Source organism: Pseudochaenichthys georgianus, chromosome 15 (genome assembly GCF_902827115.2).
Source record: "Pseudochaenichthys georgianus chromosome 15, fPseGeo1.2, whole genome shotgun sequence".
Taxonomy (NCBI): Eukaryota; Metazoa; Chordata; class Actinopteri; order Perciformes; family Channichthyidae; genus Pseudochaenichthys; species Pseudochaenichthys georgianus.
Genome location: NC_047517.1, coordinates 18,320,133 through 18,338,452, shown reverse-complemented (window position 1 = coordinate 18,338,452; position 18,320 = coordinate 18,320,133). Strand labels below are relative to the sequence as shown.

The 18,320-nt window shown below is 40.5% G+C and overlaps 1 protein-coding gene across 3 annotated transcripts in view; it reads right to left on the bottom strand.

Annotated features, from left to right (window-relative positions):
• macrod2 (mono-ADP ribosylhydrolase 2) overlaps positions 1-18,320 on the bottom strand; it is a 453,977-nt gene that overhangs the window by 267,729 nt on the left and 167,928 nt on the right. For all 3 annotated transcript variants that reach the window (XM_034101062.1, XM_034101061.1, XM_034101060.1), the window contains exon 5: positions 10,383-10,499. In XM_034101062.1, coding sequence (XP_033956953.1) covers positions 10,383-10,499 — 117 coding nt within the window. The remainder of the gene's footprint in view (positions 1-10,382; positions 10,500-18,320) is intronic.

Sequence of the window (18,320 nt, the reverse complement as noted above, 5' to 3'; positions counted from 1 at the left end):
ACACAACGCTCATTGACGGCCCGACATCTATCGACGCCGAAATCAGGAGGCCTGAAGCCCTGATTAACGCTGTCGTTGAAGCAAGACAGTCAATCTCTAAAATAGAGCATATCATTACATTTAAATAAAGACATCTAGTTGTTAAAAGGGATCATAGTAACATTTAAAAGAAAACCTTACCTAGACATATAATTCATGCACCAATTACTTGTTCAAGCATTGTGTAGTCCCACTCTCCAGCTGTCTATCTATACTGAATAAACTGAGCAACCACATTGGTTTGAATGTCAATTTATAGTGAAAAGTCAGATCATTCTTTCTTACTCGGCAGCCTTTTGTGAAATAGTTTCTTAGTTCAATTTAAGAATACATTTCATGGGAAGAATTAAATTGCTTTCTGTATCATATGACGTTATGAAAATGGACAAACAATAGGGTCAGACCAATTATATGTTTTGGGTGAATTTGGACAGATGAAGGTGGGGCTCATCTGTTTAGATAATGAATATTTCACATCCGTTGAGAAAGCAAATTACTAGAGTTAAATAAGTACCCATAAGGTACATCAAGAAAACTATGGGGCAATGTTGAACTCATAAAATAAAATAAAAATGCTATATTGTGTTTTCTGTAGATTGAGCTACAAAATACCCTGCGTTTTCTAAAGAGATTATATTGCGTTACCCTACAATCTTTACAACCCTTCACCTGATGATTCAAACATGGGCAGTGGGAAGAAAGACCCATTCCAGTTATTGTCCTGACAGAAATAAAACAGTGTGATAGTGAAACATTGGAGACTCGAGTTACAATTCAAAACAACAAACATGATCAAGAAATAATAAGCTCCTGGGTTTCTCAGTCACTCCAGCCAGGTATGGAATATGTTATTGTGTCTGCTCCGTTTTTCTCCCTGTGTGTTCCTGAATGACAAACATCCGTTTTCATTGCGTATTACTGGACTTCATCTTTATTAGTAATAACGTTTTTGGAAAGTTAGGTAGAACATCAGGAAAAAACATAGGCATGTGGCTCAGTAATCTGACGAGATAGCATTACACAAACATTTGTGTAAAATAGCTGGATCTTATTTTCAAAATGTTGCAACTACACTATGTCCTGATGATAAAAACTCAACGAAAAATTACAATTTCAAAATGGAATGGACCTTCGCAGCCTTCAAAAGTGACGGTTCTGTGTGCCTAAATGTGGCACCACTGTGTGACGAGCCCTTTATAACGCAGCCTTCATTAGACCAGGCGTACTCGGGGACAGATGGGAAGGCAGGACTGCATTAGAGCTGCTGTCACATTCCACTTCAAACCTGACCTTCCAGTGGGTTCCACTTCTTCTGACACCCACAAGCCCCCTCCTGATGCATCACTTTCATTATGGGGCTCAGGCATGCCTTGCTGACCCCCTATCTCAGCTAAACAAGCACCCGGCCACACAGCCTCTAACTGCTCCTGCACCCCATTACTCTAAAGGCCTCTCACCTCCTGTTTTCAGCCATTGGGTGAGACCACAACACTTTCGTTCTGCTAGTGTTTACCCGATCAGTCAAGATGCCACTCACCCCCCTTTCTTGTTTCCTGGTGATGAATGACCGTTGGCCGTCTCATTGACAGCAAGGCAGCTGATGCCACATAATTACAGTATCACCATTTAGGCAAAATTACCAAATTACTCCAGTCCTCAAGAGATCTGGAAGACTGACAGCCAGCCAACAAAGGAAAGAGAAATATCTGAAAATAGAGGGACATGGTGGACTATTTGGGCCTTTACAGACAAGCAGTGAAATTAAGTTTAAGCTGTTCCTTTAGACCCCATTTACACGGGAACGCAAACGAAACGCAAACGAACTCGATATAAAAAAAGTCTTCCGTTCACACGGAGACGGCTCAATAAACGTGTCCCTTCACACGAGACCACTCGACCCGCTGGAGACACTGTAGTACATATGCCGGGCCTGTAAGTGGCGCTGTACTTCCGCCACAAAATACACCAAAAGCAGTGAAGAAGACCCACGAGCATGGTTGGTTGCGCTTCTGTTTATTCTCCGCGGTGGATTTAGCAACATGTAGTTCATGTAGTTCTCCATGTCCACTTTTTGCTGATGGTTGTGGTAGAGGAGCTGTAGAGTTTGCACTAACATCTGTAGCATGGTCAGTAGCAGTAGCTACTGACCGTCTACTGACCATGCTACAGCATAGAGCAGCAGAGGTGGGGAGAGGCGGGGCTATGGCTTCATCATTATCAGGAAATGATCTTATAGGATGTACACACAGAGCCGTTTGGCCCCCCAGAGCGTTCCGTCCGCAGATATATCCACCTTGGGACCCGTTATCGTTTTAGGGGTCCGTTTACGCGGTTCCGTTACGGCCTCGTGTGAACGAACGGGCTATACCCGTTTCGTTCCCGTGTAAACAGCACATTAGAGTGCGCACATTAGAGTGCGCACATTAGAGTGCACCCATTACACCCATCGAGACCCCAGAGAGCAGGTTGATTAGTCTGGAGAAGCTGAGGCACTTTTTTCAGCCATCAATAAAAGTAAAAAAGACATTTGCCCTCTCGTTGATTTTCAATATTTTCTTTTCATACGCAATTTATTCAATCATTAATTCATCTTAAAAATGTGGAGATTACAATCACAAACAGCTTAAAATGTAATCCTCACAGCAAGGTCTAATCATTATTTTTTATGCATAAGAGATTAAAAAAAAGTTGATTGCAGAAATATTGCTCACCTTAACTTGTTCCACTGATTTAATTAGTGTTTGATTAGATTTTGAATTGTAGATGCAAGATTATCATTAAAAAACAGTTTATATTATATACTCAAATAACTGACATGAATGAGGTATCAGACTAAATAATCCGAAGTGTCGGAGAAAACCCAAGGTAGACCCGTCGTGGTAAAAGGAGTGTGCGTGAGGTGATGGGGTGACATTTATGATGTGAGTGCTAACAGTGAGCAGAGGAGATGTTGACTTAGCACTGTGTCTGGTTGGAGCTGTGATGGCCACCAGCGTTGAGTAAAGCCCCTCTAATGTATCTGCCACAACAAAGGATTTCATTCACTCTAGCCTTGAATCCAAAATGAAGAAAAAAAAAACCCACCTTGAACAGTCACACTGCATCTATTTGATCCATTATGTAGAGATAAAGTGCAGTCTGTTCAGCCGTCTGCAATGTTAGCCATTTCATTTTGAAAAACAAGACAAACAACGTCAACAATGCACTGCTGTTGCATAAAAATCTCATAAAATGTGTTATTTTACATTTTAGCTTTTAAGGATTGCAGCCCTTCTGTGGTGGAGAAATTCAACTATCCCCTGAAATAATGGGACCCTTTAAAAGCCCAAGGATTAAGTTAAAAATGTATGCTGGTCAATATAATAACCATGTGTTTTTACATTTCCTAAAAAAGTGAAGTTAAAAGTATAAGAAACAACAATAACGCACCAAAGAGGTTGAAATGACCTCCACCTGAATGAGTTTTAACTTTTAAATTACATTTATGTTGCTAGTGCTGCAGGACACATTTAAAATAATGAAGACAATTAGACATTTTGAGCAAAGCGGCTCCTCAACTTGACTAAATTCTTTCTTGTAAACAAGTCGAACCCAAATTTACAAATTACGGAATGTCCAACGGCCCTCAGAAAGTGTCAGCCCCGCTGCATGTGATGGGGCGGAGACTGCTTTGATAAACATGCTCGGCAGACTGATAATGTTCTAGGGGGTAATTTAATCAGAATGGGCTATATGTCACTTACTAATAGTAGGTACTTTGCTGTGATTTATCTGTGTTTGCTGAGTGGATAGAGACGGAACAGACGGCCTGGTCTCCCAGATTAAATAGGGCATGGGAAAGATTCCTCACACTATCAGGGAGGAACATTTATCACAGGCTGATGATTAGTATTATTAGCACAGGTGCAGTTACAGTAAACACCAGAGACTCCAATGTTGTACTGAAAGGGAGCAGAAGATAAAGAAGGATGTGATCTGAACTGGGGTGCGATTCCCAGAGGTGTTTTGTCTAACTGTGGTCCTGTGAGTTCCACTGAAGCAGGCTACCAAAAATACTGGATCTGAGAAACCGAAGCTGACACAAACTTTCAAAGCCGCTACAAAAAAGTGTCTGGCAACAACAACAGCTCTCTGGCTGTTTGTTGCATGTGTGTAGTGGTCATACCTTTAAAGTAAGTACTCTGTCATTGAGCTACTTTGATCAGGAAAATCGGGCAGAGGAACAGCATACAAATACATACTTGTTCTTGGTTGTTTATTTAGTTTAAGAGAGGTTGAAAGGTTATAATTTCCACATACAAGCACATTTAAAACATTCTGCTTCTCAAAAAAATATTAAAAAACACGAAATAATGTGCCTCATGAATCACTAATACATCATTTGCTGTGAGTAGATATGTACTCTATGGCCTTCATTGATTACACTCCTAGTCTTTTTTTTTTTTAGCTTGCAAGGCCAGCAAACGGCATAGTCATAAGCAGATGACTGTCTCAGCAGCTCATGTAAAATATCTGAAGAAAACTAATGCAATAATCTATAACAGAGTCACGTATACTGCCACTTCGAATATTTATCATGTACACTTAGTACACATGTTGAAGTCCCAAAGGAAATAAGAGTACCATCTAAATATATTTCTTCTTAATCAGAGCATAACCACAAACAATAACAGGGAAGGTTATAGAGATGGAAAGAAACAATCTGTAAATCTAATCTGTCTGCCTATCTAATGGCTCAAACTGAGTTTAGGGACGTCTTATTGGAAATGATTTTCTGATTCACAATGTCGTGGGAACAAGGTTAAGCCGATATTTCTGATGTGATTGAAGGGAAAACACACCATGTGTTGTATGAGTAGTTATAGACGGTGTATGGATTCACTGGATACGAAGGGCCAGGAGGGCAGCAACAACAAAAAAAAATGGAGTGGCAGACTTGTTCGTTGTTCGGGCACTTCTCTGCATTTGCAAATGCAGAGAAGTGCCCGGTCATTGAATAAAACAAAGAGCCGGCTGAGTGTGCATACAGTTAGCATTGAGTTCTAGATTAAAGAGTTTGCCAGCGTTTCAATGTTGTATGGATACGGTTGAGTCTCTACACTATCACATTGGGCTGCGTGGAGGCAATACTCCAAAGGCTGACAAATTTAAAAGTACAACTGATAAATTGAAACGTTGAAAGCTATTCCATATGAATCCCAATAAGCAGTATTTCTCTACAGGGACCAGTTAGTAAAAAAGCAGACCAAAGTATTTCTTCGCTCAATGAGATTAGACCCATTATAGAGATTAAATGAAATCAGTACTTACACTTAGCATGCTGTAGAAATCGTTGCATGAATGTAAACATGAAGCTTATTCTTCCACATAAGTGTATGGTTAAAGCTCAAGAAACTAGTTTTCACATAATTGACAAAGACTGAAATAGAAAGAGGCCACTGTTATGACAGCAGTGTGATAAAGAATTGCTGGCCCTTCTTTCTTGAATCCAAATATTATTTATTATTTAAAGCATTTACTTAGAGCTCAGACAATAATGAGGAGTGGGAGAGAAGAAGCAAAACAATAAACAGTAAACCGTTTTGAACTGTCAATCTAAAGTAGCTCGAGGGGGGGGACTAAACTGGGTAAAAGATTCTGGATGAAACTGAAGAGTGAAAAAACAGAGGTCTATATAAAAGTTCCTTTAGGACATTAACTTTCTCAATCAGACCTCTAGTTTGAACTCTAATAACTGCCAGGTCTAACTGACAGGTGGGGAAAGTGCAGATTAACCCGCAAGTTCTTTCCTAAACGTTATAAGTGTGGACCTGTGGTCGATGAAATTCAGAATTGTAGATCATCCTCAGATGCCGATCGTATTTAATTTACAGTGTCACACACGGTGAATAGAGGGTTTTACATTGAACAGTACACAATCAAGTACACAAAGAAGAGAGTTATCAGGGTATTCAAATGTTTATAAATGTATTCACATTTCAGACAAACTGCCATCAACTACCTTTGTTTGCAACAGATGTAATCTGCTGTTAATCTTCATAAATTAGGTATTACATTTCACATGCCGCTTTTTAATTATAGGTTTCAAAAAAGATAAATATAGTGTGTAAGATCAGAGCTGGGTTTAGTATCATCCACTAAATACCAACATTTCTAATGTGTTATGAAGCAAATCTATGCTGATTTTCAGGAGACTGTAAAATATAAGTTTGATTATACTTTACTTTCTTGACAAAACACTATCAGCATCGTTAGTGTCCACTTTGCATGTTTATCAAATATTCTCTCATGCCTGAAAATGATGAAAATCATGCCACATATACAAAATAAACAAAATGCTTGCTCTCAGACCTAAGCCAGAAAAAGCACCAAAGTGTACAGTATCAGTATCATCCCACCAGGAGTTATTCAGTGTTATCCTGATTTGAACCTTTCAGTATCTCCTTATCATACACTGCACTGCTAATGCACTTCACAACACTTCACAAAGATGTCCTGAAGCAAATGATTGGGGTTGAGTTAATAATGTCTCTATTTTCAAGGACAAGGATACAGACACACAGTATAATGAATTTCAATATAAAGATTTTCAGCGTTGAAGTGGCACAAAACAACTGCAGGTGGTAAAGAGACAAGCCGCAACAACAGAAGCCCTTCTGAATACCAACATTTCTATTAATTTCAAACTTTTAAATAATATTTTCAAACTTGAATTGGACAAACGTCTGTAGGGCCCAGTGTATAGCCTTCTCCACTATTTGGGAATATCCAATCATTGCATATATTGGGCAACAAACCATCTAAACTTTAAACTTAAATGCTAATAATGGAAACATTTTGGACAATGTTGCTACAAATCCTCTAAAAGTCAAGCGATTTTGCTTGTTACAATCTACATTCTTTTTTCATTTGATCATTAATCTACGAACAGATGAATAACTTTTCTAACATGAGGCCAAATAGACAATTTCCTTGTCATATTGATGTAACGGGTCACTTTTGTTTTAGTCTTTCCGCTATGGTAGGTGGGTAATTACTGTCATTGATTAATAATCCGGGGCCAGCCCTATAATAATCTGTCCCACATGTGCCTGGTCCTTTTAAGGAAAGGCTTATTTGCCACTGGGATTCACAGCCTAAACTGCTTAGTGGGATGTAATGGAGAGCAATTTTCTTGTCATGAAAAAGAAAAAGAAAATTAAATGGGGTGGTTGAGCCCGGTCATTTGCCATAGCCTCATCACATCAAATTTCCAAACAAGGACAACTCTGATTTAAGTAGCTTTCCAGAAAACGAGGAAGCCTTTTATTGCTTTGCTAGTTATTTTGAGTATTATGTTTGAATTGCAATTTCTCCATTTCTTAGAAAAATTACAAAATCGACCTGCATAATCCTTTGTTGCATGAAATACAATACACCGTGGGTAATATTATCAAATGACGCATAAGACTCAATAAGTGCTGTAAGTCAGATCAAGAGAAATAGCATAATTCACAGTATGATGGATTGCTTATTTCCATGCATTGTTGGTAAAGTGGTGAGATGACTGCTGGGGATTCAGCGTACAGTAAAGGCAAGCCTAAATCTCCTCTAATGTAATTAAAAGCAAAGTGATTTACAGTTTGTTCTGCATTAGTCTGAGTTCAGATTTCCTTATTTCCAATGATATGCAGTGGTGTGGATTTCTGAAAATGGCCCCCAAAGAAGAGAGCAATCTTCTGAGAGATTAATGTGTTTATATAAAAAATTGAAAAGCAACCCTAATGTTGAGGCAAAACTGGGAAGAGAATGTCCAAATTGGAAATAATAGGCATTGCCAAGATGTAAATGGTAAATGTTCCATCTGTCTGGGCTCTTGTCGCTCGAGTAGAAGAGCGTCCATCTGCAGATTAGTGTCAGCAAAAGCTATTTTGCGATGGCAGGCACACATTCATTTCGATATTTTCAACACATTTATGAATGAAAGAATACAACTTTTAATCAGAAAGAATATTTGTCACTTCAGTGTCTGATGGTATCATTTATCGATTTAAAAGTCTTTGAATCCGACAGCCTACACAAATAAATCTTTGAAAGCACTAACAACAAGGCCAAGTGCTTTCCAAACACCGACTATGGCCATAATAATTCAGCTGAATCACTGTTTTGACAGAAAACGCTGAGATGTAGAAACTCATTCCACAAGGATTATTTTCTTTTAAAAACATGTGCAATTTCTGTTAAATGAAACGCTATGTTTGCATGTATTCGATAGCAACCAATTATCCCCAGGAGCCAACCATTCTGAGTAATGACATGATGCTCAAATTAATCAGTTAATTTCATAATATTACAATTAATTTGGGAACATTTTAATTACTTAATGCATTTAGTTTAGCGACAATAAAATGACCATTAACATAACATTAACATTCAATTAAAATGATAATTGATTGCGGGTTTTTAATCCATCTTTCTTACGCCTGCATGTAACATTCATGAATACAGGAAAATAAAAGTGATCAACGTGTTTTTACTTTGTTCAGTGCTGAGGAGGAGGAAAGACTTTTATTTTGAGATTTCATAAACTGAAAAGATTGTTGACTGCAGTCACGGCAGCTGTTTAATGTGTGTGTAGGTGGAACAAATAAGTTACAGGAAAAAGAACAAAATTCAAACCGTGGATAGACTTTAAGAAGGAGTGAGATGTCTTGTCAGAGCTGTGCACTCACAAAGGAAAGTCAAGTGCTTGTCAGATTCTAATACACACGAGAGAGACAACGGTGATGATGACAGTGATCAGAGTTGGAAGATAAGAAGATGATTCCGGCTGCGAGTAAAGACAGCTCTAATGTAAAATAACATCATGTTCAAAAAATAACTGACTATTCCCAGGTAAAGAACTTCACAATTATATAATTTATCGGCACGGAGAAAGTGTTTAGCCCAAAGATAAATGACAATAACAGCACCCAGTGGCATTGTGATTGCTCCCAGGGGATATTGCAGGGTATTAGATTGTCATGGTGCACCCTGTATTGGAGACACTTGAACTGACTGCCCACAAGACTGACTCACAGTTTATCTGCTCCATTTGTTTGACATCTTTACGACATACCGTATTAACACAACCTAATTTCATCTGGGCCTCAATGTCTTCTCTTGGCTGTCTCATGGAAATCCTTCAGGGTTAGGTTAGGACTGCTGGGACGTTTGTCTCGACCGAATTACACCAAGTGACATTTCTTCCTTCCCATCGTGTTTTCCATTTCAAGTTTGCAAGTGGGAGAATCGTGTGACAAACTTTCAAAAGCGACACAAGTGTTACTGACAATCATCAAAGGAAATTAGCTCAGAAAAGTGTAGGAGGCGGCACCCACATACACAACACAAACGTTTGCATACTTAGTACAAAACGTTACATTAATGACAAAGATAAAAACAAAGAAAACACTGCAGTCCCTCGTTTGATCATTGATGGCATGACAGTAAGAGTTATGTGATCCTTTAACAGAATAAATCAGGGATGAAAAATCTATCAAATTAAGCAACTAATAGCTCCCTTAATGTCTTTGTTTGTGTGCAGATGACACTCCCATTCAGCCAAACAACAAGCACCAATCATATTAATTATCCTCCAAAAACAACTCACCATTTATTACCAATTAGTTCTTCAAAACTAATAAATTGTGATCAAATCGTTTTTATTTTGGACATTAAACGCATCGACCTACCACACTTTGGAGTGGACACTGGTGTGTGTGTGTGTGTGTGTGTGTGTGTGTGTGTGTGTGTGTGGTGTGTGTGTGTGTGTGTGTGTGTGTGTGTGTGTGTGTGTGTGTGTGTGTGTGCGCGCGCGCGTGCGTGTGTGTGTGTTTGTGTGTGCATGCGTGTGCGTGTGTGTGTGTGTGTGTGTGTGTGTGTGTGTGTGCATGTGCGTGTGCGTGTGTGTGTGCGTGTACTTTGAATTGAATTTGCACTACTTTATACAAACTATGACCTCAATTCAAAATATGATGCATGTGCACACATGAACTGCAAAATCCTGTGTTAAATCCAACAGCTACTGTATGCAAAACCACACTGGTGATTTTCTGCATCAATGCAACACCAGTGAATTCCACCAGCTGGGTCAACAGCCGTACGATTATATAAATGAGGCTGTTCTATAAACCAATATAGATTAATGCTGCATTGTACAATTTCTCCGAACTAATGTTTTCCACTACATCTTAATGCTCACTAACTGTCAGGTGACGCAGCCCTCAATGGCAGCAGTCTTGATCAGAGAATATTCGTGCAAGGCATTGGTGCAACACTTTACAGAACAAACAAAAAGACATATATTATGAACTGGTACTCACATTTTGCGGGGAGATCGTAGCCGCAGGTGATCTTGGCTTTGCTGGTTTCACAGCCATTTAGTGAGTTGCACTCATCATACAGACAGGACCCCGCCGCTTTGTGGATGCAGCCATCCACTGAAACACAGACACAGAGAAAGGTAAGGCCTAACTGAGGAGAAGCAGACACAAGCAGGATCACAACACATCTCAAAGTAGCCATGCTAATTAGCAGTGTGTGTGCGTCGTCATGTCAAAACAAACAAGCGTTTACAGGAACAAGTAGCAGATTATGTACATGAGCTTGATTTCTGAATCTACATTCTCCGATGATCCTCTCCGCTCTGAATCTCCTCTCTGTAGGGTTACTGGGTCTGCCATAGTGTGCAGTGCCTATTGCTGGTAAATATTGACGAGCTTGAGAATGAAATTAGCCAGGCTAGAATCTAATAACGCCTCCACACAGTGAAAATGAGACGGTTCTTCCTGTAATCCGTCTCCACTGTCAACAGCGATATACAGTCAGATCATTAACTGTATTAGCTGCCCTGTGGTGGGAATCTCATATCAGTCCTGTGCTCTGTGGTGAGCCTGTTACGATGTGGATCTGTGTTCTGATTCTGTCGCGCTCCCGTTGATGTGTGTGTCCTGGTTCCGCGAAGACCCCGGTCCCCCGCCCCCCTAAGGTTTTAATTTTACCGGGTTAAGGCCGAGATACACTTGATTGATGGCACGTCTTACACAAGAAGGCAGAGGGATAGAAATCCACATTATCCGTCTCTGAAAGCCTGACATCCCTCCAAGAGCTTGTTATCAATCACACTGAAACATCATAAAATCCTCCTCAAGTTGTCCTGTAAAAATCCTCACAAGCCATTAGAGGATAACAGGGCCAGGAGGAGGAACAGTAGCGTTTGAAAAAGCAGACGTGTCTTTTCTTAAGTTTCTCTTTGGCGGATGGAGAGAACAAATCTGTCAGAATAGATGTATCCATCAAAGCTTAACATTGTGTAGAGGGAAGATTGCCTGCAGGATAACCACTGTTTACATATTATGTTCTGATGAAGAGGAAAAGAACTGTCGAACAGATAAAAAAAAAAAATCAGAATCTACATTCCTGATAAAAGGCACAACGTGACACTTATCGCAATTTTCATCTCTAATGCAATAATTATTCACGTACGGTGGCAGGAAAAAACTGCGAAAAAAGAACATTATTTGTACCCTATATCTTGTGAAATATACTTTGCTTCAACACAGACAAAAGGTCTTTTGATGAGGGATGGTCCTCTACTGAGATCCTTTCAATGTCTCAGGGATGAGTCAACGACAACAGCTGGGCGGAAGATTTTTTAGCTCTATCAATCATCTTTAATGGACTGAGGGACAGGCATTTGACAGAGACGAATCCTGATGGCTTTTGGAAAAGTAACATGAGTGTGACAGTGATGTGGATACGAGGAGGTATCGCTCTGACGACAATGAAAGCTACTTAACACAACAATGAGCAGCTGTAGCGCCGGCTATAGGCTTGGCATTTTTATTATATTCACAATGCAAACAAGATTGTCTATGATCATCAGCCACACTTATTTGCATCATAATTGCCTCTTAACATGGCAGAAACACGAATTGCTAAATGCGCAGGGTAAACTGAAAGCTACGGGCCTCTAAACAAGCGCATCATTTATATTCACATCAAATCGCTCCTGCTATATAAGAACAAGAAATACCTTTGGCATTCAAATCTTTAGACATAAAAGGACAGAAACATCACAGCTGTGATCCCATTCCAAGATGTTTTCTAGTTTCTAATGTTTCTACTCCTACTGACAGGCGTCATATTCAGCATTTTTTCAAATTAATAACCCTAACCCCCAGGCTTCAGTTATTTAAAAATCACAAGGAGTGCTAATATGGCTGAAATGTTTTCATTTGAATCTTCACAAAAACTGCATTAATACTTCATTTTCCTAGCTGTCTTGTTAGCCTTTGCATAATACATGTATAATATATATTTGGGGAACAAATATAATATATGCATTGAAAGGTAATTCAAGTTTAGTTTGTTGTGCTCCTGGATATATAATAGTAATGCATTTTCAGTTTCTCGAGGTGATATGAACATAACAAGTCCCAAGGCACTAACAAAAGGTTCACATGGGGGCTAGGACGAAGTCATAATGGTTCTGTGGGTTTCAGAACTTTTTAAACATTATGAAGGCCATCCTGCAGTAGCATAAAGAGAGTGTTGCACATGTTGTATGTTAGCTATGATATTGTGGCCACTAAGTGTAAGCACACAAGATAAGAAAGAGATAGTTATTCAATACAATTAGGCATTGAAGGTTGCATACACATGACGGTGTGTTTACAGAGCATTGTATTAAAAGTAGATCATCATCTAAAGAGTCACCAATGAAAAGAAAATATGTATGTCTCTTTTTAACTATCGTTATTCAAAGTCGTTTTGCGTTTCCCTTAAGAGAGGCAGTCAAGGAAGATATGCACTCTTCATGGTCATATACTGTAAGGGCACACGGCCTTCCTCCAGTTTGCAGAGTTCCCGCAGGAGTCCATCCTCCCCAGGCACTTCCTCTCATCACTACCAGGCATAGCAAATCTCTTACCTATAAGCACCTTGGGAACTCAGGGAGAAAATCATACAGGGTTCTGTGTTTCATCTCAGTAGCTGGAGAGTAAGATTGTAGATAATTGTTTCAGCTTCCATTATGCTACTCCTCCCGTTCATGGTTGCATAGCTAGGGTGGAACACTCTTTTTCTGATGCTACTGAGTGTGTCACTGAGCATTTAATGTCAGCGAGTCCCTACAAGCCCGGAAATGTGTTCACAGTGCCCGTAAATAGAGGAGAAGATCTGGCTGATTGCCAGAGCCTCGGATGCTCCAGCTCCAGATTTGATTTACCTGCTTCACGGAATGGGAGGAGTGCCACGGATGCAAAGTGGGTATTATGTGTTTAAAAAAGAGATACATAAACTGTATGAAAAGGGAAGGGTAGGAGGGTATAGGGACAGGAAAAGGTTTTAGAATGTAATGCATTATTTCAAATGCAAGTGCGTAGTGGGCTGTGGTGCAATCACAACTTAATTGTGAATACATGTTTCCATTATTTAGGCAACTAAAAGCAGATCGTACAGAGTTTCTGTAAGTGGAATTATGACCCACATGCAATGTATTTTCTCATTTAAGTGGGATTCCAGCATTATTCCCTGAAGAGCTTTACATTATGGATGCCTTCAGCATTACAAAGACAGCCTCGGGTTCTCATTAACTAAGCACTTGCATTCACTGCAGAAAGGAGGATGTCACTCTCCCGTTGGTCGCAATACAAATGTTTCTACAAACATAAACAATTCTGCATGTTGTACATTTAATTACAAGTTCCATAGTTCGGATTATCTACAAATTAAATTCGATTTTCAGATAAACCTTATACAACTGAGAAGTCGCTGTAAAACCTCACAGTTAGTAGCCTCGTGTCATGTGTCTTCCTATTATTTAAATGTGTTTCAGTGGTTGCAATAAGACTCCAGAACGCCATTATGTCCGTGCCCCTTTTCCATTATACTGACATGGAATAATCATATGCAAATGCAACAAAAAAAAAGTACACTGCGCCCCTTTAGAGGATGCACTTTCATGAAAGCACTGAAAGGTGATCAAAGTGATTTCTTTCTCATCTCCCAGCGTTCAGTGGGAATCACATGTGGAGCAGAAGCCCTAAAATGAACAACTTCTTCGGTAATGTGATGCACATCAGCGGTGCTCAGTGCTATATTTCAACTCCTGTAAGGACTTCTTTATGGAGGACATTTCATTTAACAGGCTTAATATTCAGGCGGCAGCATCTGCTTCTGTCCAACCCACTGCTGGGCTTCCTCAGCCCCTGTTGAAAAATATAACAGTTAATACCTCATCTATCTCTCCTTGCAGCCTGCCACCGCTGTAGGCTGGGCCTATGTGGGACAAAACATTTATTCATCTTCTCTGAGTGCCTTGCTCAGAGAAAGCTTCCCGAGCAGCCACTCCAGCAAGTCCGCGCGGCTAATGAAGATAACGTTGAGCGGTGGCTGGACGGCATCCCTCTGAACTCATAATGGGAACAAGGAGAGAGCAAGAGACAGAGGAAGAGCCATATTGAGAGAGACAAAGGAGACGAGGTTGTGTGTGTGTGTCACTGTGCGTGTCAGTCTAGAGCAGTTTGAATTAGTTACTCAGCTGTAACCTTGGCTCCTGCCATTGTTGGAGACACCTATGCCTCGTCCTCTCAAGGCTCCGTTCCCACATGCATTAAGGGACTCAGCAAAGCTCTGCTTACTCTCCCGGGGCTTCTCCCAGGCAGCCCGAAAACCAAGGGCTTTCAATCGCTCCCTCAGATACAATGAATACCTGCTCTGCTCTCATTACAATACCCTGCTTTTCAGAAATAGTGTCAGCTGCAATTTTCTCTCCTAATTATTTTCCGCTCCTCTGAGGGTTAGGTTCAGGACTGGAGCCAGAGGAGGCAGCGCGGGCTGGGCAGGAGGGAAAGGGGGGGTGAGCTGGATTCTACCTGGCAGGATGTGGAGTAGTCTGAATACCAATCCATAATCTAAAAGAGGGGAATAGATGGTCATTCATAGAGAGAGGCCTAAACCTTAACCTCTTGTGAACATGGCCTGCTGATCCTCCGAGATCTCAAACCCAGCAACGTCTTGCGGGCAGGCCGGGGGACAGTTAACTTAAACTTTTATCAATACTCTCCCTAAATGGGAATAGCAGTTTCGACACACAACATATTTATTTTAAAACTATATATTCCCTCTCACCTTTTTTATTTGTATCCATGGCAACAACATATTTCCTCTCTCCTCACAGTACTTTTTTTCAAAGATGTACACTGATCAAAGCCCGTACACAATTCCCCATTTTTGATGACAGCGTTTTGCACTCATCTAATTTCACTGAAGGAGATAACGACATGGTTTAGTTGCTAATGAAGTGCCAATCAGAGATCTGGCTGAACTAAATGTCAGGTGGAATATTTTTCGAGGCATTGTGGTGAATCCCTTGTGATACTGGATTATGTGTCCTAATCACAGTAATTGTGGATGCAACAGGAGCCAGAGCTCTCTCTCTACTGTAACCAAGTTCCCAGGAAAGGGATAATAATCTCCATGTTACCTGTAATACCCAGGGAAACAGGGGATTCGGGCTAATAGAATGCCAGGCAGATATTCACAGATGTTGTGCTCCACAGTGACATAAAATACTTCAAGCTTACATGACTCACAATTCTCTCGACACCGCAATGTAAGCAGGAACCAGGATAAATGACACGGCAATCACAGGTTCCACTACAACGCAGAGGGAGGGAACCCTGGTGTTACAGTTCAGCCAAAGTTGACAAATATGTCAGTAAAGATTGGAAGCTATTCCTATGTAATAGCATTAAGAAACGTAGCGGGTTACTGTTTAAGCATTAACTATTATATTATACTGTTGATTCCATCAAAAGCAGAACAGTGTGAGGTCTATTTAGAATTGTTTAACACAGTAGCATAATATGACACTGTAGAGGCTTTTGCAAACCTCTAGATTGTGAATGTATTTAAATGTATGATTAAGCAGGTCCTTGCTAAATAAATAATATGTGTGCTTAAAATGAGTATCGAGACAAAAAATAACTACTTTTTTCCCTAAGGACTCGACTCTTAAAAGGTTATTTTAATTAGGTTACATTCAACATGTTGTGTTTACTGAACAGAATCAAACTGTTGAGATGCAGTTACCCATATAAGATAATATAATAAAGATATACCAATTCACAGCTTTGACTTCATGTCATAACCTTGTTTTTTCTACTGTGTCAAGATTTCACCTCCAGCTGACTCTGTACATCTTGGTTCAAGTGTTAGTCAGAATTAATTTAAGTGTATCATCATAACACATATACACTTCTGTCAGTTTCCAGTCAATTAAAATATACCTTTGCTAATGTTTACATGGAACCCAGTTAACCTTCTACTTTGCACTTTATGCCATGGGTATATCTATTGATCAAACTGAACATAAGCCAGCTAGCTTTCACTGACTGTAGAACGTTTTTGTGAAGTCAATTATGTATTGACAATTATGGATAGAGAAGCTCAAAATACTGATGCTGTATTTCCATGATTATATGCCAAACAGCATTTAAAAACGGGGGTTGTATTTGTGGAGCAGGGGCTGAGGTTGTTAGGAGCACACACTCTTCACGCTGTTGTTCCCAGGGCCATAAAGGAATGCCAGGTTAAGTTACAGCTCATGTGACACGGTCGTTGGGAACCTGGAGTCTGACAGCTGCGGACTAGTCGGTGCCAAACCCCAGCCGAGCTGGACTCCCTCGGACAGTAGAGACGGCCCTAGCATTTCAACATGTTGTCTTAACTGCTCTGTCTTGTTGTTGCAACATTCCCTGGCTGAGGTAGCGGAGCCGCTCTGTCTTAAACAAGCTGAGGTACACCGTCTGCATTCTTTACATGACTGGAGTACAGCTTATTCTGCTTAACAGCAAGTGCAAGTTGGAAACACTTTATTTGGAGTCCTCAGTACTGCAGTAATCTAATAAATGTTTAAACATGTTTTAGTGTAACAAAGAAACTTGATCCCACTTCTTAATGTGACCCTATATTGTGCCAAGATAATGACAAACATGAACTTTTAACTCCACAGATGTCTAAGTGACAAATTGTACTGGGTTGATAGGACATGGAGCATCAGCAAATGATTATCCAAATAAGGTGCGACAAGCGGCATAGTGTGGTTTGGTCACTTTTGTAGTTTGCATGCCTTAGCTATAATGATTTGTATTTCATCACAGCATGGGAAACCGTTTAGACCCAGATGCATGCATGCGTGCTTACAAATAAGCTGTTTTGTTGTTCTAGTGAATTGACTTGCAAACATGTCAGCAGATATGCAGGTGTCCAGCCAAAGGCCATCTGCCTCTGTCCCCACTGGAAGCAACAGCATTCAAGAAACCATTCCTGCCATGTGAAAACAGTCTGAAGCCTCCCCATAACGCTGATCACAGATGTTTACTGAATGGTGTCTCCACCATTTGCGTCTTCTACTTTATCAAGGCCTCAAAACCGCTTTCATTTCTGGGTGTGTGGTGCCCTTATAATTCCATACAAACACAAACCTCCTCTTACAGGTTCCTTTCCTTGCTTCAATATCACACTCATTTTTCACCTTTGACTCCCCATCCAGTCTCTTATTACGAACAAGAACTCTGTCAATGTGGCTATTATCGCCTCGTCTCCTAGGTTAGATTACCTTCGGCACACCAGCTGCACTATTACTGCCACAGGAGGGAGAGGGCGGAAACGGAGTGTCAATAGACAGAAAGGTATGAGAGATCTTCCTCTTCCAGCAACACCAATCTGAAGTGCAGTGTTGCGGCTTTCACACCAGCGCTTTTCAGTTTCTAGCTCCGAGCGGGAGCTTTTCTGGTTCAGCTCCGGTTTCCCTTTTCAGCTCCCGCTCTGTGCACACCGCCCACTGGCGCCCCAGAGCTGCCCTTGCTGCGTCATGACGTCACCGTTTACATCGCTGATTTGCTCCCCAACGGCAGCTCACAACAACAACTGCGTCGGGTCGATGATCGTGTTGCTTTTAATCACACGAAGCCAGAATAAATTGAATAACGACTTCTCCAACCTTATACTTTTCTCCAGAGTGCCGTGGTTCATTGTTTATTAATGTGTTTCTGCAGCATTTACCGACCGCTGCAGTGCTGCTCTTCCACAGGACTTTACTCTCCCGTTAGCTCCCGGTTAGCTCACACTGCAGCGGCCGCACTAAAGTATTCACTGTCCGACTCACACAAGCAGCTGATGCATATCCCCAGTTCCCCTTAGCCTAAGTGAATGTGTGTCAGTCTGAATTGACACTGTTTGGTATCACAACGCTG